A 22,141-nucleotide genomic window follows, 5' to 3' on the forward strand; every position below is an offset into this window, starting at 1 on the left:
GAGACGCGTGTCCGGGTCGGTTGCGGGGCGCCTTACCCTTGACCGTCCGGGTCGGGTGACGCTCGAGTCGAACCAACCCGTGAAGGGTTTGGGCCAGGCCGTAACAGTAATATTTTTTATAACTTCAACCTCACATAATCTGACTTTTTTGACACACGTAATTGCCAAACAAAATTTAGAACTATCAAATATGTGCAACAAAGAAGAAAAGGAGTAGAAGTGGAATGAGGCATTTTAAACGAGTGTTGCTTCTTATTTATAAGCAGGCCTCTCGAATAAAATATATTTTTTACGCAAAATGCAACTTGCGTTTTATTTTTTCAAAATTTTTTTTTTGACATTTTCAAAACGCAACATGCGTTTTGGGTCTTCCAAAAATAAAGCTGATGCAAAAAGTAAAACGCATCCTGCGTTTTATTATCTCAAAAAAAAAAACAAAAAATGTACATCACTAAACGCAGCTTGCGTTTGGACTTCAATGAAATTAAAAAAAAATAAAAACCTTTCAACAATCAAAACGCACCTTGCATTTGATTCAATATGCTGAATAAAAAAAAAATAAAAAAATAAAAGAGAAAGTAAAACACAAATTGCGTTTGTTACTCACACCATAGCGGTGGATATTTTGTCCATTAACCCATTTTAAAGCACTACACCCATATATTTTCTATAAAGAAAAAAATAGCCTATATTTATCTCTTTATAAAAAAATTTAGCCGTTAATAATTTTAATATTAACAATATCTTTTAACAATTAAATATCTCTTTTTAGAGTTAATTTTTTAAAATTAATTAATTAATTAATCCTAAATAAATATTCATATATGTTTATATAATGTTAAAAATTAAAAAGCATATATTAAAATTATAAAAAAATAAATAAATAATTAAAAATATATTTATTTTTTTATAAAAAAATTTAATTTAATTTTTTAAATATTATAAAAAATTTAATCTTTTCTAATAATTTTAATATTAAATATTTTTTTATAATCAAATCTTTCTAACAATCTTTTAAAATAATTTTTTCATATATATATATTTTTTTTTAATAAATATAAAAATAACAACTTAAGTTTAGTTACTTACAGCTATGACTGACTTTTCTAGTTGAAAGTAAGTCCACGCTTCCCATTGAGTATGCCCCACCCTCCAGTTACATAAAAATTGAATCAATAAAATAGTTATATTTATCCTGAAACATTATTTGTTTTTTAAATTATTTTTAAAAAATTTTAAATTAGTTAGGTTAATTTTCTTGTCACTTTTGTTATTCAATCAGTCATATTTATCGTTATGGTATGTTAAATGATATTATATTAATATTTAAGAGCCTTAATTGAATTACTAATATAATAAATTTATAAAATTAAATTAAATTAATTTTAAATTAAAAATTTTTAATTTAGAGTTAATTTAGTCTAATTTTATAACTTATCATATTAACCGATTAAATATGTATTATAATGTTATTTAACATGTTATATCAATAAATTTTAATATTATCAATAACAATAATAAAAAAATTAATATAACTAACTTTAAATATTTAAAAATAAATTTGAATAACAAAATTTTTTTAAAAATTAATTTAAAAAACAAATAATTTTTCAAAAATAAATTTTGACCATTTACTCAAATGAAATTGCTTCTAAATTTTAAATTATTATTGGATCAACTTGTCCGCCTTGTCCCCATCACCTATGTTTCAATATTTGTTTCATCTACGTAACAATTTCCACCATTTTCACGTACAATCTGAGATTGAATATTAAACTATCATTAAGTTCCCTTTTCTTTTTTCGGTTTCTAACTTTGAGTTTTAAATATTTGAATTTGATATCATTACTTGAATATTTACTTTTGATATTGATTTGCATAATGTGAATTTAAGTACGATATTTAGTACTTTCTATTAACATTTTAATGACAAGTACGAAGTGAATATTTCAAAACATTATTTATAATACGAATGCTTTTTATATATAAAAAGAAAATTCTATATATCCATTCTTTGCCATCCATAGAATCATTATCCCCAGATCTGTTTTCGGAAGTTAACAGCTGTGATGATCTTGATCACAAAATTGTTGTGTTGATCGCTTTTTGAAGCTAAATTCGGCTTTTTCGTGTAATATCCCTCTCCTTCCATCTTTTAATAGCCGCATAAGCATTTGCTCTTTGAATCTTATTTTCTTACCAAGTTACGGTATTTGTATTGTTTGAGATTTCCAGAAAACGTATTTTTTAAGTAAAATTATTTTTAAATTCATATAACTCTAAAGAAATTTCATTATTTTAGTAGCAATTTCTTTTTTTTTTTTAAGTCTCATAAAAATGAATTTGAATGAACCCACCTATGTTACACTTGCGGTACATAATCGGTCCCAAGTTCGGATAAAGGAGGAGGGTTGTGTTAAGTCTTTGACAACCAATATAAAAACTTAGTCGAATATTCATAACATGAATCAAAGACGTTATTGTGCTAAAGCTAGGTCGTTGCCCGGAAGTAACGCGCTGTATAGCTCGAGTACAGTGTCAAATGAGCAAGAGTCGCTGCATCGGTACTCGGATGTAGTGTTAAATGAGTAAGGGTTCCCGCGTTTCCGTGAACGGACGAGGGTAAATAAGCTAGTTCACAAAGTAAAAGGTAAAAGTCGGAGCGATAGAAGGTTGAGATTTGTGACATGGAACATAGACACCATAACAAGAAAATCTATGGAAGTGGTGGACACGATGACAAGGAAAAAGATTAACATTATGTGCCTACAAGAAACAAAATGGGTTGGTGCGAAGCTAGGGAGTTGGATACTTCCGATTTCAAACTTTAGTATACAAGAAAGGTGAAGAATAGGAATAAGGTATGTATTATTGTGGATAAGCAGTGGAAGAAGGACATAGTGGATGTCAAGAGGATGGGAGATCGGATCATCTCTATCAAATTTGTGGTGGAGAGAGGTATTTTTCATGTGATTAGCACTTATGCACCGCAAGTGGGTTCGGATGAACAACACAAGATAAGGTTTTGGAAGGATCTAGAGAGTTTGGTCCAAGACATACCTTCGGAAGATAAGATTTTCTTAGGAGGAGATTTAAATGGCCATGTTGGAAGAGAAGTGTATGGGTATGAAAGTATTCACGGAGGCCATGGTTTCGGGGCGATCAATGTCAATGGTAAAACTATTTTGGACTTTTCCTCAACCTTTGACCTTCTCATCGCAGATACATGTTTTAAAAAGAGAGACGAACATCTTATAACTTATAAGAGTGGCATGACAAGCTCTCAAATCGACTTCTTCTTGTTGAGGATAGTCAACTGAAAATTTTGCATTAATTGTAAAATTATTTCGGTAGAGAGTTTAACAACACAACATAGGATGCTCGTCATGGATTTTTACGTTGAGTAAAAGTTGAGGAAAAGACATCATACGAAGAACCCAAGAACGAGGTGGTGGCAGATGAAAGGTGAGGAACAAAGAAACTTCCTAAGACGGGTAGGATAAGAGGCAAAGTGGGATGGGAATGGAAGCGCGAAGGAGATGTGGAGGGAGATGACAGAAGTTATCAGAAGAACAACAAAAGAAAGTTTTGGTGAATCTAAAGGAATAGGACCAAGAGACAAGGAATCCTGGTGGAAGAATGCGAGTGTACAAGAAAAGATAAAGGTAAAAAGGGAGTGCTTTAAAGAGTGGTCTTTGTGTCGCAATGCAGATAATTGAAAAAAATATAATGCGGTTAAGAAAGAGACAAAAGTGGCTGTAAGTGAAGCAAGAACAAGAGCATATGAGGGTCTTTACCAATCTTTAGGCACGAAAGAAAGAGAAAAAGGTATATATAGAATCGCAAAGAGCCGTGAAAGAAGAACTAGAGATTTGGATCAGGTTAAGTGCATAAAGGATAAAGACGGAGAGGTGTTGGCTCAAACGGAGAAGATTAATGAAAGGTGAAAGAGCTACTTCTACGAGTTATTTAATGAAGGGCATAAGACTCTTCCGAGCCTTGGTCGATTATGCACAAGGGAAGAAGATCAAAACTTTTACTACTACCGGAGGATTCGAGACTTTGAGGTAAAAGAGGCTCTAAAGCAGATGAAAAATGGCAGGGCCTTGGAGAAAAAGGTATCAATTGGTTAACCAAGCGTTTTAACGAGATTTTAAGGTCAAAGAAGATGCATCATGAGTGAAAGAAGTAGGGCTGTACACGGATTGGATCAGATCGGATATAACCTATAATTCTATTCGATCCGCACTGCACTCATCGGATCGGATCAGATACAATATCCGCATTTTTCACGTTGGATCCGATCCGCATCGGATATCGGGTATATCCGCATAATTTAAAAAAATTGTTTTAAGGTCCTTTTTGGCTCTATAAAATCTATTTTGTCATTCGTTTAAGCCTATTTACTCCTAAAATATTATCAGTAAAGGTTCTATTGAATAACAAAAGAACAATAATAACACAAGATCTAAGTTTAATTATTCTAAGTTAAAGTACAACATAAAAAATTAAAAAGAAGATATCATAAAATTCATAAAACAACATACTAAAATTCATATCATATTAGGGTTTACTTTCTTAAACTATGCTATTTATGAGATGTGCGGATATGCAGATTTGCGGATCAGATCCGCGGATATCATTGCCAAATCCGCAATCCGATCCTACCATAGTGCGGATCGGATCCGATCTGATAGCTCTGCGGATCGAATAATATCTGTAAAATTCGGATCGAATGCGGATAATTACCGCGAATATGCGGATATTATCCGATCCATGTGCAGCCCTAGGAAAAAGAGCACCTTGGTACCTATCTATAAGAATAAAGGGGATATACAAAGTTGCGGAAACTATAGGGCTCAAGCTCATGAGCCATACCATGAAGTTATGGGAAAGAGTGATAGAACAGAGGTTGAAAAAGGAGACACAAGTAACAGAGAACTAATTTGGTTTTATGCTAGGCAAATCCACCACCAAAGCAATATACTTGTTAAGAAGGATGATGGAGAGGTATTGTAGTAATAAAAGGGATCTACATATGGTGTTTATTGATTTGGAAAAAGCATACGATAGGGTGCTAAGGGAGGTCTTATGGAAGGTTTTAGAAAAGAAGAGAGTAAGGATCACATATATTCGTGCAATTAAAGACATGTATGATGGGCCCTAACAAGTGTGAAGACTCAAGGTGGTGTGACAGAGGAATTTCCTATTGGTATAGGATTACACCAGGGATCTTCGTTAAGTCCATACCTTTTCACATTAGTCTTGGAAGTACTCACAGAGCACATCCAAGAGCTTGTGCCATGGTGCATGCTTTTTGCCGATGATATCGTCCTTATGGGAGAGTCAATGGAAGACCTAAATAAGAAGTTGAACTTATGGAGAGAAGCTCTGAAAGTGTATGGTCTGCACATAAGTCATAGCAAGACGGAATATATGGAATGTAAGTTCGGTCTGTGAAGGAAAAACCCTAATATAGAGGTGAAGATTGGAGAAAACATCTTACGAAAATTCAAAAGTTTTAAGTGTATTGGGTGCATCATATAGGATAATAGAGATATTGAACATGATGTAAATCATAGGACTCAAGCAGGTTGGTCAAAATGGCGGAGTGCATCTGGTTTTATATGTGACAAAAAAGTGCCTTTAAAACTTAAAGGTAAATTCTACCGCACTGCTATAAGACCGGCTACGCTTTTATGGTACAGAATGTTGGGCGGCCAAAGAAGAGCACGAACATAAGCTAAGTATGGCAGAGATAAAGATGTTGAGATGGATGAGCGGTCATACGTGACTGGATAAAATAGGGAACGAAGATATAAGGGAGAGAGTTGGAGTAGCACCCATTGTGGAAAAGATGGTAGAATCACGTCTCTGGTGGTTTGGACATGTGAGAAGAAGACCGACAGATCACCCAGTCAGGAGAGTGAATGAGATGGAGGATGGATAAGGGGTGAAATGTAGAGGAAGACCTAAGAAAACCATCCATGAGGTGGTCAAATGAGATCTACATGTAAACGGTATCGCTGTAGACATGATTTATGACAGAACTCAATGACATCGTTTGATTCATGTAGCCGACTCCACCTAGTGGGACAAGGCTTTATTGTTGTTGTTGTTGTATGAATATCTCATTTATACTATCAGGTTAAGGAGGCCCATATAAATAAAATTTTAATTAGTGAGGCCCATTTTTAGGCATGGGTCCATTGTTTAAACAAACCAGAAAACTAGGTCTTATAGGCCGCGTCCCAAAAAAAAAAAACGGTTAGAGGGATTGAAACCGAAACAGTACAACCGAACCAACCAGAACGTGGGTAGACCAATATTCTAAAAACCGAACCGAATTGGTTCGTCGTACCGGTTCAACTCGAACCGGCAACATTAGCAGTTCGGTCAGACATGTAAAACCGTCATTTAAAAAACCGGTGAAAAATTGTTGAACCGAACCAGAACCCGCCCGCTTTACACAAAAACGGAAGCTCCTTCGTTTCTTTCTCCCTTTCCCCCTTTCTTTCTTTCATTCAGAAAGAAATCAAATCACACAACCCCAGCCAAAAAACCCTAGCACTGTAAGCTTACACCACCCCCGCAAGGAGTGGCATACTGCCGCGTCCGTCGCACTCAAAGTTCGCCATCCGTCCGTCTATCTAGCTTCCATCGTGATCCAAGTCTTCAACCCCTGTTCGCTGTCACCGATCGCGGCTGCTTCCTCGAGCTCGGCGTCCGTCGTCTTTGTCTGCTCAGCCGCGCTTCCGTCGCCGTTTGTTTGCCGTTCACGTTCGCCTGTTCGTTCAGCTGTCGTCTTCGTTCGCGTTCTACGCCGTTCACGTTCGCTCGGCGTTCACCGTTCGCGTTCACTCGCCGTTCACCGTTCGAGTTCGCATCCGTGTTCGTCTGGAAGCCACGTTGCTCTGCTTCAAACACTGCGACCAACCCGCGCGCTCCACCTAGCCGTCGAACTGCTCTCTTTTGTCACCGCCGTGAGTTCCCTAAACCCGCCACCAGACAATACACTCGCACAACACCAATACTCTGCTTCAAACTCTGCAACTTCTGATTTCTATTACAATAAGTAACTATTTGATTTGGTAGTGGTTTGGATTATTTCATAGACTGAATTAAAGTTACAATAGTTATGTTCTCTTCTCTATCACATTGATATTAAGCTTTGAATTCTCTTATTTTGTTTTAATTTTACTGTACTCAACATGTTTGATGAAATGCTTTAACCATATTTCTGGTTGGTTTTATAATTTCTTCCTTTTAGAAACTTAGTAAGTTGATTGCATGTGAAATTAAAATAATTGGTTCTTACTAATTAGGAAATTTTAGCTGCACAAATAGCATCTTTGCAGAAAACATATTAGCATGATGATTCCACTTGCATTAGTGTTCTTCTGCTAAATTTTAACTGTTATTGTGGATTTGTTAATTTGCTAATTGTTCTTGTGTTGTTGTTCTGTTGTTCTTCGTACTTTTAATTTTTTTGTTTTTGTTGTGATTTTCTGTTCTTGATTTAAGCTGTGATTGAAGGTTCTTTGGTTTTGGTATTCTTCACTTTCCTGTAAGCTTAACTTTTAATGCTTTGAGCATACACGGATCAAATCATTGTTTTCAGCAATGGTGATTTTTAGATTTTTTTTTTGGGTTGCTTTGTTTTAAATGTTCCTATTGTTGTGTTTTTGATGTGATTTAAATGTTCTTTTGATTCTTTTTTTTTTTTTTTTCTGGAATGCCCAGTCAGTACTTGGTTGATTGGTTTTGCTCACTGAATGTCTTTGATGATAAATTTTAAATTGATAACTCTATTACTGCTTTACTGTCTGTTTCTGTAGTTAAATTTTATTAAAGTTTTTTGAATTTGCACTGCCTATGTTATTGATTCACTGATCTTTCATTGCCTTTTTTTTTGTTGTTAATCATTGTGATGAGCTTTGTTAAAATTGGGTTGAAAACTACTAATCTTTCTTCATTTTTCACTGTTCTAACTCCTGTTCATAATAAAAGATTTGCAATTGGTGATCTTTTGATTTATTATATGCTTCATGTTTTCATTGTTCTGTTCTTATGAAGAAAAAATTTGCAATTAGTGATTTATGATTCATGTTTTGATTGTTTTGTTATATAAACAAAATTCTGTTTTCATTGTTTGGTTGCACTGTCCCTGTTCTTGATCTCCGCCGACTTGCTACCCCTCCTCCGTGTTGGATTCTTTTTGTTTCAGGCTTTGTTGTGTTTTTGTTTCAGCCTCTGTTGTGTTGTGTGTTTGTTTCGGGCTCTGTTGTGTGTTTATTGTCCAACACTATCATTTTTTGTTTTACTTTTTGACTTAGCTACATTAAGACAATATTCTCTATCTTTAACTTGTGCATTGTAATTCAATCCAGCTATTTTTAATGGAAGTATAATTATGTTAATTGTCAACAAATTTGCAGCAAGTTATTGCATATTTTGATGATTAATTACATTAGTTGGTGATATTTTACGTAGGGTTTTAAATTTGAAAGATATTTAGGATGTTTATTTATAATTTATTTATTATTTTATTATGGAACGGTTTTTCCGGTTGAATCACGGTTAGACCGGTTGGACCAGTAAACCAATGAACCAGTAACTAAAACGCTCTGATGACTGGTCTGATTTTCAGAACCTTGGGGTAGACCCTATTTGCGGCTTTCCATCAGTAGTTCTTCTCCGCCGCTTCGATCACCGCTTCGCCGCTACCTTCCACCATGGGAAAGACGAGGGAAAAGTTAATATCTTCCCTTCCTTCCCTGTTTTCCTAGTTTCCAAAGTTTAAAATCTACTTTGCGACTTGAGCTGGAGTTTGCAGTTATTTATGTTCTTCTCTCGCTTTTGCAGGGCGGAATCAAAGTCCAATCGCAAGTTAGATAAAAAGGTTCAATTTTACTCTAGTAAGTTTCGAATCAATTTTTTTCTGTTTCTTTCAAATATGGAATTATTACATACCAAAACTGTCCATATATTTTAACTGCATCCAATCCTTGGTGTTACTGCAGAGGTGAAAGATGCTGTGGCCAGCTTGAGTGCTCAAAAGTCTATTACTAAGGTAATAATCTTATTTCAAACGGTATTATTCTTAAGATGGATTATGGAAATACTTCATTGTGCTTGTAATAGGTTTGTTGGCTAGTTAGATGTACTTTGCACTGTTATTTTGTTAATAGACACTAAAGATTTTTAGGGTTCTTTGTTGTGTATTGCTTTTGTTATTGTTTTAGGGATCAGGCATTCTGTCACTTAATATACATGCTGCTCTTGTGCTCATATCTGGATGAGCTTGTATTTTACTCTTGATGTGAGTATTCCAAGGAGAATTTTATTTTTGCTTTCAAAAGAATCTATATTCTTCCTGTGAGTAAATAGCGATCTAGGATTAACTAAATGGTTGATGCATTCACATAAGAAATGCAGTTTGATGTAATCCAAATGAATTAGTTTTAATTTTAAACGATCCTTTACAGGGGAGACCGTTAGATATAATCTTTTTTGGTTTTTTAGTGATGTTTTCCTCTCCTTTCAGAAAAATAGTAAACAGCAAAGGCGGCAGAAGAAAAAATTGAAGGCATATGATCTCTCTGCTCTCACAGAATTCCTTCCTGATCCTGAGCCGAAGACACCGCGGAAACCAGATCTGCAGGATGTCAAAGTTAATTGTAAATCTCGGCGAAAGATACTGTGAGCGCTTCCTTTCATAATTGAATATTATGATATCATATTTTCTTTTGATGTTTTAACACTATATACCTAACCTTGTATCCCCGTTTAATCAGATTGAGGGAAGTGCAACAATTTTCTGCAGTTCTAAACAATCCTGACTTCAAATCAGATCCCGTGTCTGCCATGAATAAACACTTACGGAGCACACTACCAGTTAAAGAGGAACAACGGCCCAAGAAAAAAGTGAACAAAAATGGATCCAAGAAGAAGAAGTCAAAGGCTTCTTCAACCGGGCTAATGTCTATGGACATGTAATGGTTATGTGTGACTACTAAAATGATCTTCTTTCTAGGTCTTCCTGTAATTCATTACTTTTCCAAAATGTTAGAATACTCATATTGTGAATGGAAATACTGCAAATTTCTTAAGCATTTTCAATGTCGATGTCTATGATATAGTTTGTGATAGTTGTATCCATTGGTTCGGGGGTAACATGTTGCTGGAATGAAGCCACTCATAAGGGTTCAGAACAAAAAAAAAAGTATACTGTGAGAAACAAATGGAAAAAAGAGTTCCTGTTCCTGAATGTTAAAATCATGACTAACAATTAATTGAAATTCAGACTCATTCTTTGTCACTACCCTCAGTGTTGTAACAGATTTACAACAATGTCTAGGAAACTTTTCCATTTCCACTATAATAAGACGTATATAACTTCAAGCTGGGAAAACCTCCATGATCCATGTGTGGAAGTTAATCATTTCTCATGCTTCCTAGTTGATATGTTGTCAAGTAGCCAATCAAGACCTTGATAGAGTCCTTGGCCTGAGATGGCAGAAGTGCTCTGAATGTACCTGAATGAAAGAATTCACCATATCATTTTTGTTTTGGGTTGTAAGTTTAGAAACTTGGAAATGAATATATGTGGCAATAGAATGAAGCTTAAAACATACCAACTACGATCTTCAAGCGAATGTAAGCCAAGCTTATCAGCAATCTCAGCAACACTCATGGCAGTTGAGAGGTCCTGCTTATTGGCGAACACAAGTAGTATAGCATTGCGTAGTTCATGCTGCAAAAGGATGCATAAGGCAAATCTAGCTCATAATACGCTACACTTAACACAAATGATGAGATATACTAAAAGATGACAGCAACACTGCAACAGAATAAAAGAATGAATAGAATATATAGTATCTTCTATTGTTACATTATGGCTAGACTCACATCAGTTAGAATATTATGGAGTTCATTACGAGCTTCTATGATTCTGTGCCGGTCACTGCTATCCACCACAAAGATAAGTCCAATGGTGTTTTGAAAGTAATGCCTCCACAATGGCCGAATCTGCATTCACCAGTTACTTACTTATGACTCATAATAACTAATGACTGATCATGAAATGAAGATTTGTTCATTTTGACTCTTTATACTTATAAACATATATTATATATTGACATAATAACACAAAAGCACCTGTTATATTACCTTCTGTTGTCCTCCAACATCCCAGATAGTAAAGCTTGCATTTTTGTACTCTACACTCTCCACATTAAAACCTGATCCATCACAAAACAACATTGTACTATGTCACTTCTGTTGAATGTCAATGAGGGAATGATAAGAAAGTGGGTACCAATAGTTGGTATGGTTCTGACTGTGTCCCCCAGTTTGAGCTTGTAGAGAATGGTAGTCTTCCCTGAAGAATCAAGACCCACCATTGGGATCCTCCATTCATACTTTGGTAAGAACCTCTTTGCCAACCGAGACATCACCTTACCCATGGAACCACGCAAACTAGTTCTCAAGAATGGAGAGAAATCTTACTTACAAAATTCTTTAGCTATTATAATGCGAGAATATGTTCATATCTGATTGGGACAACTAGGTGGATTGTCACACTTCCATTCATAAAGCCTAAAAAGGAAGTAATCTTATTGTATTTTTTTAAGTAGACATCACGAGACAAACTTAGAGACATAATAAGGATATTGTGCTATAATATTATTAGGAAAAAATTGTGACAGAATTATGTCCCTAACTTCCAAATTAAACAACTATATAAAAGAATATCCCATCCCTCACACCAAAAGGCTTAACACATTAAAATAACTATATAGTTGTGCTGATAGTTAAGCTTTTCCTTATATAATTTTTCTTTCTTTATTAGACTAATTCCTGGTTGCAACTAAAAGATTCATTAAACAATTACTTAAATTAAAGTCTTTGCTTCAAATACATGCTATTTACACAAGAGGTTGTGCCCGAAAATACACACCATACTACGTGCAGAACCATTGATAATACAAGATGATGTTTATTCTCTTGCATATGATTATATCACGTTTTGTTGTGTTAATCATCCATTATGCTGTGCAAAATTCTTCCTCAATTCACAATGATACTTGTTTGGAATGGGGACAATATTTCGAAGGAATCAAAATTGGCTTGCACAACAGGCAAAGTTTTGAGGCCTTCAATATCGCTTCCATTACTACAACATTCTGAGGCGTTGATGCTAAAAAAAAAAGAAATTACAACAAAAAATAATGGAATTTTTATGTTGAAAAAAATAAACACTGTAACAACAGAATTTACAGTAAAACACCATCAACAGCATAAATACATTATCAGTTCTTTGAGGCTGACTGGAAGATGAAAACTGCAGTCAAAACACCCACCAGTCCTGTTACTGCCAAGGCAACTGTAGGCAGTGGAGCTGTAACTCCAAAATTCTGCAAAATCAAAGCACAAGAGGAATATAAGTTACTCTTTTGCATCATATATTTTGTTATTAATCATTTGGAATTGGTGAAACAAGTAGTAGGAATTGAAGAATGAGTCGCCGAATTTAAGTTTTATGCAGTGTCAGAGTAATCATATTTGAGACTTATTACAACTTGAAATGATTCTAGCTTAGCTTCCTTTAAATAACAAAGTATGCTATTTACATGTGGAAATTGTTAATTTTATCAGGGCCTAGAAATCGGAAACATTAATTGCAGTCTAAGTCTCTAAATCAAGCCTGAAGTAGTTCATTCAATGCTTTGTTTCATACCTCAAGGAGACCCTTGCCAGTAGCAATTTCAACAGTGATGGCCGACGCAAAGCCAACCATGGCTAGCCGGCCTAGCCATACATCCACACTGTTCCCTCCCTGCGAACTTTGCTCGCACTTTATTGAAACTGGCATTGCCTTGCATATGGTTTTCCTTTCATAACTTGTTTGAATCACTGCTACAGACACAGGAAACATTACATAGCTTAATGACTATGTAAAGCTATGTACTATGTAGGATCTTTGATGAGCAACACTTTAGTTCCATAAAAAGGACATGGATAGCATTATAGTTCTTAGATGTTATAGATAAAACAGCAAACACCCAAGTATACATAAAGTTAAAATGATTTTTCCAACAGACTTATGTACAGTTATCCTAGCTAAGAATAACATGAACATATCTGAACTTCTGAAGAAGCTCAAGTTGAATACAAAGAGTGTTTGGTTACAAGCTCATGTGGCCATGTAATTGATTTTACTCAAGAATTGGAATTCAATTCCTTCATTTGGAACTAATTAATTGTATGGACATAAAATTAAATCAGAGGAATAAGGTCTATTTTGTATGGAATTGATGTTAGAAGATTATCTACCTAAATTGAAACCTAGATATCTTCTTCCCCTTTCTGTCAAGTGCATTCCAAACTCAGAAACTTCAATTCAATTCAGTGATATAATTTACTTGTTTACAGAAAAGATAAGACGGGTTGATAAAGTAGGAGTCTTACAGAGTGGGGAACCAGCAACAAAGGATGCTCGAGTTGGAACCAAATTCGAAAGAGCAAGGCGAGAAGTGGCAAAATGCTTTGGAGGTGGAGTGAAAACACAAGCAGCATCTGCAACACAACGCAAGTGAGAAGTGAACATGTTAGTATTAGAAAGAAATGGTGTGTGTGGTGTGAATAGAGGAAAACAGAGATAGATAGCAACCGCGAAAAGAGAGGGAAAGAGAAGCAGAGGGTTGAACAACAACTGCCATGGCTTCTGTCACTGCGAAATATGCGGTGTGAGTGTAGTGTTGTGCTTCTCTATCTATTGGAGAAAGCGATTACACTCTCTGTCTCTCTGGCTTCTCCTTCTTCCACGACCACCTCAAACACAATCTTAGACTCATCTTACTTACACGTGCCCTTTTCTGCCTTTTTCCTTTTCCTTTTCTTTTTAATTTTTATGCTTCATAAAAATTATTACTTTATTAGTAAACAAAATCAAGTTGCATTTTTTATTACTATTTTATTACACCTGAAAGAAAGATGAAGCCCCGTATCATCGTTTTTCCAAGTTTATCACCGAACGAGAACACCGAACACCCTCTTCTTCTTGTTTGACTTTGTCACTGCTGGTTCAAAGTTACTAGATTTGGGTACACTACGATGGCCACGTTTTCCATTGGGACACACACGCACTTGTGCATGTTCCACCATTTCCGGAACTCTAGGCTCTCACTTCATCGTCTTCACTCTCTTCAATCCTCGCCCCCCTCTCTCTGTAGAATCAGAGGGCCCAGCTTGCTCCGTAATCATGTCTTGGCGCGTGCAGAAGATAAGGCCAGAGGTTCCTCCACTTCTTCCCAGCAGCAGTTCCAGGTTCTTATGGATACCCATTTATAGCAAAGTTTGTGAATTTGTATATTCGATACTGATTTGCATACTTTGAGTCAAGGGTACCTCAAAAACCAATGCAAGATTCAAAATTTCTGGAAAGTTTGTTGAATTTGAACCTAATGATATTAACTCCACTTAAAAATAAAATAAAATATAAACCTCCATAAATGTGGCAAAGTTACATAATCTGCTGCTTATAGCTTAGTGCTTAACTCATACTTCACGTATAAATGTTTTCAGGACTTACCAACTGAATCTGGAACCTGTGATCCCCTATGTTCACTTGATGAAACAAGCTCACAAGATTTTGAGAGCAGTTACAAGCCCAAGACCGATTTGCTCAAAGCTGTTGCGGTATTTGCAGCAGCTGCAACTGGGGCAGTGGCAATTAACCATTCTTGGGTGGCCGCAAATCAGGTCTATCAATGTCCTCTTAGCTGAAATTCACTTGTGTATGTTTCAGCATGAAGTGTTTGCATTTGGGAATATGTTTACAAGTCTGTGACCATGACTGCAGGATCTTGCCATGGCATTGCTATTTGTAATAGGATATGTAGGCATCATATTTGAGGAATCTCTAGCTTTCAACAAAAGTGGAGTAGGACTTTTGATGGCTGTAAGCTTGTGGACTATAAGAAGTATTGGGGTAAATATCGATCACTTAGCTTTTTTTACTTTTGAAATTATCAGTGAATTCCTTATGCATCTGTTCCTTGTTGTGCTTCCGAGATTTAGGTAGCTCATACAAGCTTTTGTTTTGCAATGAATAGGACACAGACACTCAATACACATTGACCTGAAGTTGATGTACCTATTCAAATTAGTTCATGTCTCCTTCCTCCTGATTTGATTTTCCACTGCTGTTTGCTTTATCTTTTATGGAATGTCTGTACTGTAACAGGCTCCATCAACTGGTGTAGCTGTTTCTGAGCTAACGCGTGCGTCTGCGGAAGTCAGTGAAATAGTGTTTTTCTTGCTTGGAGCTATGACTATTGTGGAAATAGTTGATGCTCATCAAGGATTTAAGCTAGTTACTGACAATATAACAACTCGAAAGCCACGACTTCTCCTTTGGGTGGTAAATTCAATTGCTTTATCTCTAATATATTTTTGGCCATTCTAAAGATTTCTCGGAAGATACCCTGCAAATTGAGACTTTTGAGATTTGATTACATTAGTTGAAATTTTCATTCTATGGTCAAATATGTTATTATCATCCAGGTTGAACATCAATGAAAGGAGTTTTTCAACAATATTTCAATTCACGCACCCCCCCCCCCCCAAAAAAACACCCACCACCCCTCTCTCGTCTCTCTTCCAACCAAAATATTCTAAATCTTCAGTGAATTTGCATGACACATCAGTCTTCATGATGGAATTTGACAAGTTATTATTGAATTTGCAGATTGGATTTGTGACATTTTTTCTCAGTTCAGTTTTAGACAACCTTACCTCTACAATAGTCATGGTTTCTCTGTTGCGGAAATTAGTACCCCCATCAGAGTATCGAAAGTATGTGTCTCTGTTGTGTTGTTAACTTATCAATCTGAATACTTACGTGAGAAATCATGAGTAATTTTCTTCCAGAAATTACCTGTCTCTATATATATATTATATCTGTTCCTTCTAGTGTATATAATTCATTGTTGATGATAGGAAATTGCTGTTAGTATTATCAATGGTTTCCTTTGTTTATGTCGAAGGCATGAAGATTCAATGGGAATATTCCAAGTTTACAGTTTTGGGAATTCTGCTACTGCCATTAAGTTTAGCTATGAATCTCTTTGCATGTTATCAAATTCTCCAGAAGTAGATTTTTTATTCTATTGACAGGATTCTTGGAGCCGTTGTTGTAATAGCTGCAAATGCTGGTGGTGCATGGACTCCTATTGGTGATGTTACCACCACTATGCTGTGGATACATGGTCAAATATCTACAGTGCAAACAATGAAGGTACTATAAATTACACTATAAGTTATAGTGGTATAATGAAGTTAGCACTAGCGACATCTCGAAAGATTGTTGAGACATACATAGAGTCTTTCTGTTGGTGATATTTGATTTCAAGAACACTCATATTCTGCTAAGTGTCGATGTCATTTCCTTGTTTCAATTATGGACACCAACGAAGTGTTAACCAAATGCAATATAAGAGCAAGCAGTAGCATAATTATATATTATTTGATTACAGGGTTTGTTTGTACCTTCAGCCATTTCTCTAGCTGTTCCATTGGCGCTCATGTCCCTGACTAGGTATCCTTCTATCTCTAGAAAAATCTGCCAGCAAAGCTTAATTGAATGCCGAGATTCAACGTAACATATATTACAGTTTAGATGATGTTGATTATTCTTATTTACAGCGAAGTGAATGGGAAGGGACAGGATTCTCCAAATGTCTTGGCTTCCGAACAGATGGCTCCTCGAGGACAGCTTGTTTTCTCAGTTGGTTTAGGGGCTTTGATTTTTGTCCCCGTGTTCAAGGCCCTCACAGGTTTACCTCCATACATGGGGATGCTACTTGGACTTGGTGTCCTGTGGATCCTCACTGATGCTATTCATTACGGTGAATCGGAACGACAAAGGCTAAAAGTGCCGCAGGCTCTGTCAAGAATAGACACTCAAGGAGCTCTATTCTTCCTGGGAATTCTATTGTCTGTTAGCAGGTAAACAAGAAGATATATTTGATTATGCTATTGCAGCAACTTGTGGGCGATAGCCATCAGTTCACCGATATGAATCCATAATAAGATGCGAAAGACACCGTTAACTTATTGATTGAATTCAATGTTTGTTGTGTCACAGCCTGGAGGCAGCAGGAATCCTTCGTGAAATAGCGAATTACCTTGATGCTCATATCCAGAGCAGTGAACTGATTGCAAGTGCCATTGGGGTCATATCAGCAATAATTGACAACGTTCCATTGGTTGCTGCTGCAATGGGAATGTATGATCTTGCGTCTTTCCCTCAGGATTCTGAGTTCTGGCAACTGATTGCATTCTGTGCCGGTACTGGTGGGTCCATGTTAGTTATTGGCTCGGCTGCCGGAGTTGCATTCATGGGAATGGAGAAGGTGGATTTCTTTTGGTACTTACGGAAGGTATTTCTTACTTTACATGACATATTGACCTCTTGAAATATTTGTTCATATTTGTTGACAGAAGCCACTTATCTACACTGCAGGTTAGTGGCTTTGCTTTTGCGGGTTATGCTGCCGGTATTGCTGCTTATTTAGCATTACATAACCTCAACATATCCCCGCCTACAACTCTAGCAGAGGTTCCTTTCCTTTCTGGTTCATAAATTGAGAATTCAGAGTCCATTTGGTTCAATTTTTGTGGCACTAAGCAGTAGTTTGGAAATTATGTATACATGGGGAACTCATGGTGGAAATTCTCAAACCGTTAAGATTTTTGTAGACAGGAAGTTTATGCAATATGTTGAAGTTTTACTTGGAACCTTAAGTCAAAAGCGTATTGAAGAAATTGCCATCAGGACTAGCATGTATGCATGTATGCTCGAAGTCAACAATGACCAGTTGGATATGGATAGGGGAATTCCGGAAATTATTATTAAGGAGTATAATGGCTTTAATAAACAACAATTCATAAAGCACAGTATCAGTTACACAGATTTCTTTTTCATTTGGACTGTATCAATGGCAAGTTTAATCATTATTTTCCTCATCCCCCAAAAAACTACAGCTACTCTCAATCTTTCATTGATGATACCGCATCAAAACCGGGCACACTATGCAGTCATGCCCAACCCAACATTTAAAGAAAAAGGGGGGCAACAACCCCCGGTAAATAAAAACAAGCATGTCACATCTTTTACAACTTGAGGAAAACGAACTCTTCAACAGCGGGAATTTCTCCAATCTTCTTCAAGGTGTCTTTGCTGGGTTGTTCGTCAACGCCAATTGCCATCACAGCTTGCTTACGGGGAGCAATCCTTCCTACACTCATGAAGCTGACGTTCACATTCTCTTGGCCCAAAACGCTCCCAACCTTTCCGATCATGCCTGGCTGATCCACCTGCCTACAGAGTATAATGCTACCTTCCAAGCTCACATCAACATCGAAGGATCCAACCTTGGTCAAATGCGGGATCCCATCTTTCACTTTACCCTCAACTTTAATCTCCCCAGAGTCTGATATGGCACTAGCAAATCTGGATTCGACATTAGCAATCTGTACCTGGACGAACTCCACTGGGCTCTCAGGTGAACCATCAAGAATAATCCTCTCTTCGGTTATCCTGATTCCTCTTTGCTTGGCAGTGAAATCAGCATTAACCAAGTTAACGAAAACACTTGATATGGGCTCAATCAGACCCTTGGTTATCATAGCACGAAGAACACGAGTGTCAAGATCATCAGGAGCCCTTGCAGAAGCATAGGTCACTTTCACTGTTTTCACACCACTTCCTCCTGCTACTAACTGGACAGCCAGCCTCCCCAATTTCTCAGCAAGATCAACATATGGTTGTAATTCTGTCAACACCTGCAGTCAGGAAGGATACCTCAGGTGTTTAATCTCAGCCCGGTATCAAATTAAACTGAGAATTCTATTCCAATTCCACAGGTTGGTCGGATAAATTTAATTGTAGAATAGAAAGCAATAAAATCCATTTGAGCAACTGAAACTTGGAATAAGAGTGCTTTTCCTTTATCTTTTTCTCGGATTCTAAGATTGAAAATGGTACGGCAATATTTTTCTGCATTCCAAACTAACATAAACCTACCGGTGTACCAAATTTGATGAGATATAGTGAACCAGGCAATGAATAGGCGATGAAGAAAGATTGTTTATCATGCTAAGGAGAAAGATACCTCTGAGGGAACCATTGGTGCATTGACTGCAGTAGAAGCAAGCTCCCCTTTCAATGCTCCAACAACAGCTTCTGCTATTTCAATGGCCACTCCTTCCTGATGGGCAAATTTAAAGGTTATTTCTTTTTTATTTACATAAAAGCCAACACAGCTAAATGATCATATGAAATTATTTAAGTAACTTACCTGAGCTTCCATGGTACTGGCACCAAGATGAGGTGTTGCAGTGACTTGCTCATGCATGATCAACTTGCTGTCTTTTGCGGGTGGCTCCACCGTGAAAACATCAAGCGCTGCCTGCAACAACCGAGACACAAGACAATAGTTATTTCTTTAGTAGGAGAAACCAATGATCTTACTAAACGCTAAGGTGAACTTTTAATGCTTCCAACCAAGGGATGGCAAGAACCTGAGCTACAATGCCAGAATCCAATGCTCTAACAAGAGCATCCTCATCAATGACTCCTCCACGAGCAACATTGACTATGCGAACTCCTTTCTTCATCTTGGCGAAAGTCTCATCATTGAGCATCTTGTTTGTAGCAGGTGTAAGAGGCATGTGCAAAGAGATGAAATCTGCAGTGGCAATGGCCTCATCAAAGCCCACAAGCTCCACACCAATGGCACGAGCACGATCTGCGGGAGCATAAGGATCATGTGCAATGACATTCATACCAAGCCCCTTGGCACGACGAGCAACTTCAGAACCAACCTTCCCGAATCCCATGACAGCCAGTGTTTTTCCAACCAGCGAAACTCCAACGTACTTGTTCCTTTGCCACTTCCCTGTATCATCCAAAACAAAGAAATAATAATTAAAAAAAAAAAAACAGAATTCATAGCACGAACTCCAAGGGGAAAAAAAGACAGCATCAAAAGAACAAATATCCAATATAAAATGTTAGATCTCAACATAAGTACAAAAATAATCAGCGAGAAGTCCTACTTTTAGCTAGGAATATCTAATATTTATTTAGCTCAACACTTGCTTCCATGAAAAGACATGGTGAATCTTCGAAAAGCTTTTTCCCCTGTTCAAGACTTCAAGCTACTTCACTTCAGCACACACGACGATACAACAATCGAGAGTTCAATATTCTTGACGAACAAATCAACTGGCGTAATTCAATAACAGGGATCTAAAACAAAGCTAAAGAAACAAGGTGCTCGACGAAATGCTTAAAGAGATTCGAAACTAACCAGCTTTGACGGACGCGTCAGCCTGAGCAACGTTCCTAGCCATGGCTGCGAGAAGCGCGATCCCGTGCTCAGCGGCGGCGACGGTGTTGGCGGTGGGGGCATTAACCACCAGGCAGCCATGCTCGGTGGCGGCAGCCAGATCCACATTGTCGATCCCGACGCCGGCCCTTCCGACGACCTTGAGCCTGCCGGCGGAGGACTCAAACACCTCGCGCGTGACCTTGGTTCCACTCCTGACGATTAGCGCGTCGCAGAGCGAGATCTTAGTGCAGAGCTCCTCAGGGCTGAGGTTGTAGCTGCAGTCCACGTTAGCAAACTCCTTGAGCAGCTTGAGGCCCGCCTCGCCGAGCTTCTCGGCGACGAGAACGGTAGGTTTTGCGTCGAGGCCGGCGGAGACGAAGACGACGAGGGGGCGGGCAGCGCGGCGGCTGGAGCGGAAGGAGACGGAGAAGGCGGAGGAGAGAGGAAGTTTTGAGGAGAGAGAAAGAGAGCTGGAAGATGAAAGTGAAGAGATTCGAAGGGTTTGTGAATGTGCGGTGGCCATTATTGAAGTTGCGTAGAAAGAGGTGAAGTTGAATGCGAGTGTTAGTAAGAAGAAGAGTGTGACGAGAAAGTGCGTTTGAAGTATTAGGGGTTTTTATAGTCAGTGATAGGGTTTATGAATGAATGAAAATCAATAACGTCTCTCTTTTTTGTCCAATTTTCTTCCTTCTCTTGCGGCTTTTACTTTCAGGCTCAGCTTTCTCTTCTGTGTGTGTTTGGTGTGCGAGTTAATTCCACGCGCCGGGGTTGCTCGTTGCCAAACACATAGAGACAGGTGGACTTTGTATTGTTTGTTTATAGTGACGGCCACCTACCCTCTCTCAGTAGGATTTTTACTTAAAAAGATGCTGTCAATGAAATGAATCTTCCTGGATTAAATGGAATAATTTAAGGATTGTTTCCTAGTTAAACTTCTCTACCATTTATAAATTATGCTTTGTCCTTGATTGGAATATCTATTATTAAACACAATAAAAAATATTTTGTCTTAAAATACAATTCATCGATCGTTTTTCACTTTATATAAATGGTTTATACACTAATAATCTTATGACATATTTTTCTTATTAAATGACTAATTGAAATATTTTATAATAATATTTATGAGTTCAATAGCATTGTTTTATCTATGTAGTCCATCCCGTTTAATAGGATAAGACTTTGTCGTTGTTGTAGTATTTAGTATTTAAAAATACTTAAGAAATTGTGTGTGTATACATGTGGCCGCCGCATGATTTTGAATTTTTGATTAGCACACTCATTAACCAGCAAATCACATAAGGTGCAACGGATCTACCCACAGGGAACAGGCCATATTCAACTATTCGTGCATGCCGCAATTTGCCAAAACTTCAACAGAGATTACTTTTGTCTAACAACTTTGTTTCAATTTGCAGTTTTGAAGGGATCGAAATGGTATTTATTGTTTAGGAATTAAAATATTAATTTCATACGGGAGTAGAATAATGTGTAATCTAAATACTTAGGATGAAAGTCCAATAATTTAAATTCTTAATTCATTTTTTTAATTATTTTCTGAATCCAAACTTTTATCTTTTTATAGCCCCCGTTTTTTCTCTCCTCCTGAAACAACCTTTTTCCCTCGCTAATGTCAACTTGCCAAACGTGGCGACGGAAGATAAAAGCATAGAGAGAGTAGGGCACACGGTCTTCCTGTCGCGTGGAGGTGCAGCCCCGCAGAGTGTATGAACCAATGA

General features: G+C 37.1%; 5 protein-coding genes across 6 annotated transcripts; 2 read left to right on the forward strand and 3 right to left on the reverse strand.

Moving 5' to 3' along the window:
* Nucleotides 1–6,499: 6,499 nt before the first annotated feature.
* On the forward strand, nt 6,500–10,115 carry LOC107617239 (ribosome biogenesis protein). Its single transcript, XM_016318988.3, has 6 exons — nt 6,500–6,983; nt 8,651–8,755; nt 8,866–8,918; nt 9,024–9,073; nt 9,548–9,702; nt 9,798–10,115. The coding sequence occupies exons 2-6, from the start codon at nt 8,736–8,738 to the stop codon at nt 9,997–9,999; spliced, it is 480 nt and encodes a 159-aa protein (XP_016174474.1). The 5' UTR covers nt 6,500–6,983; nt 8,651–8,735; the 3' UTR covers nt 10,000–10,115.
* Nucleotides 10,116–10,244: 129 nt separating this feature from the next.
* On the reverse strand, nt 10,245–11,592 carry ARFB1A (ADP-ribosylation factor B1A). Its single transcript, XM_016318987.3, has 5 exons — nt 11,321–11,592; nt 11,173–11,243; nt 10,912–11,031; nt 10,638–10,756; nt 10,245–10,538 (listed from the first exon to the last, which is right to left on the reverse strand). The coding sequence occupies exons 1-5, from the start codon at nt 11,466–11,468 to the stop codon at nt 10,442–10,444; spliced, it is 555 nt and encodes a 184-aa protein (XP_016174473.1). The 5' UTR covers nt 11,469–11,592; the 3' UTR covers nt 10,245–10,441.
* A 518-nt stretch (nt 11,593–12,110) lies between these two features.
* On the reverse strand, nt 12,111–13,882 carry LOC107617240 (stress enhanced protein 1). 2 transcript variants are annotated; one of them, XM_088500311.1, is made up of 4 exons: nt 13,676–13,882; nt 13,474–13,581; nt 12,743–12,918; nt 12,111–12,419 (listed from the first exon to the last, which is right to left on the reverse strand). In XM_088500311.1, the coding sequence occupies exons 1-4, from the start codon at nt 13,722–13,724 to the stop codon at nt 12,315–12,317; spliced, it is 438 nt and encodes a 145-aa protein (XP_088356437.1). In that variant the 5' UTR covers nt 13,725–13,882; the 3' UTR covers nt 12,111–12,314. The 2 variants fall into 2 exon arrangements, with proteins under 2 accessions (XP_088356437.1, XP_088356436.1); XM_088500310.1 differs by having other exon boundaries at nt 12,743–12,921; nt 13,676–13,848.
* Nucleotides 13,883–13,960: 78 nt separating this feature from the next.
* On the forward strand, nt 13,961–17,811 carry NHD1 (sodium:hydrogen antiporter 1). Its single transcript, XM_088500309.1, has 10 exons — nt 13,961–14,331; nt 14,590–14,766; nt 14,867–14,995; nt 15,251–15,427; nt 15,755–15,861; nt 16,183–16,303; nt 16,542–16,603; nt 16,711–17,013; nt 17,153–17,447; nt 17,531–17,811. Exons 1-10 carry the CDS (start codon nt 14,119–14,121, stop codon nt 17,648–17,650), a joined length of 1,704 nt encoding a protein of 567 aa, XP_088356435.1. The 5' UTR covers nt 13,961–14,118; the 3' UTR covers nt 17,651–17,811.
* An 81-nt stretch (nt 17,812–17,892) lies between these two features.
* On the reverse strand, nt 17,893–21,319 carry EDA9 (D-3-phosphoglycerate dehydrogenase). Its single transcript, XM_016318986.3, has 5 exons — nt 20,382–21,319; nt 19,591–19,967; nt 19,368–19,478; nt 19,182–19,277; nt 17,893–18,852 (listed from the first exon to the last, which is right to left on the reverse strand). The coding sequence occupies exons 1-5, from the start codon at nt 20,923–20,925 to the stop codon at nt 18,181–18,183; spliced, it is 1,800 nt and encodes a 599-aa protein (XP_016174472.1). The 5' UTR covers nt 20,926–21,319; the 3' UTR covers nt 17,893–18,180.
* Nucleotides 21,320–22,141: the final 822 nt, after the last annotated feature.

Source organism: Arachis ipaensis, chromosome B9 (assembly GCF_059453495.1).
Source record: "Arachis ipaensis isolate K30076 ecotype BB chromosome B9, ASM5945349v1, whole genome shotgun sequence".
Lineage (NCBI taxonomy): Eukaryota > Viridiplantae > Streptophyta > Magnoliopsida > Fabales > Fabaceae > Arachis > Arachis ipaensis.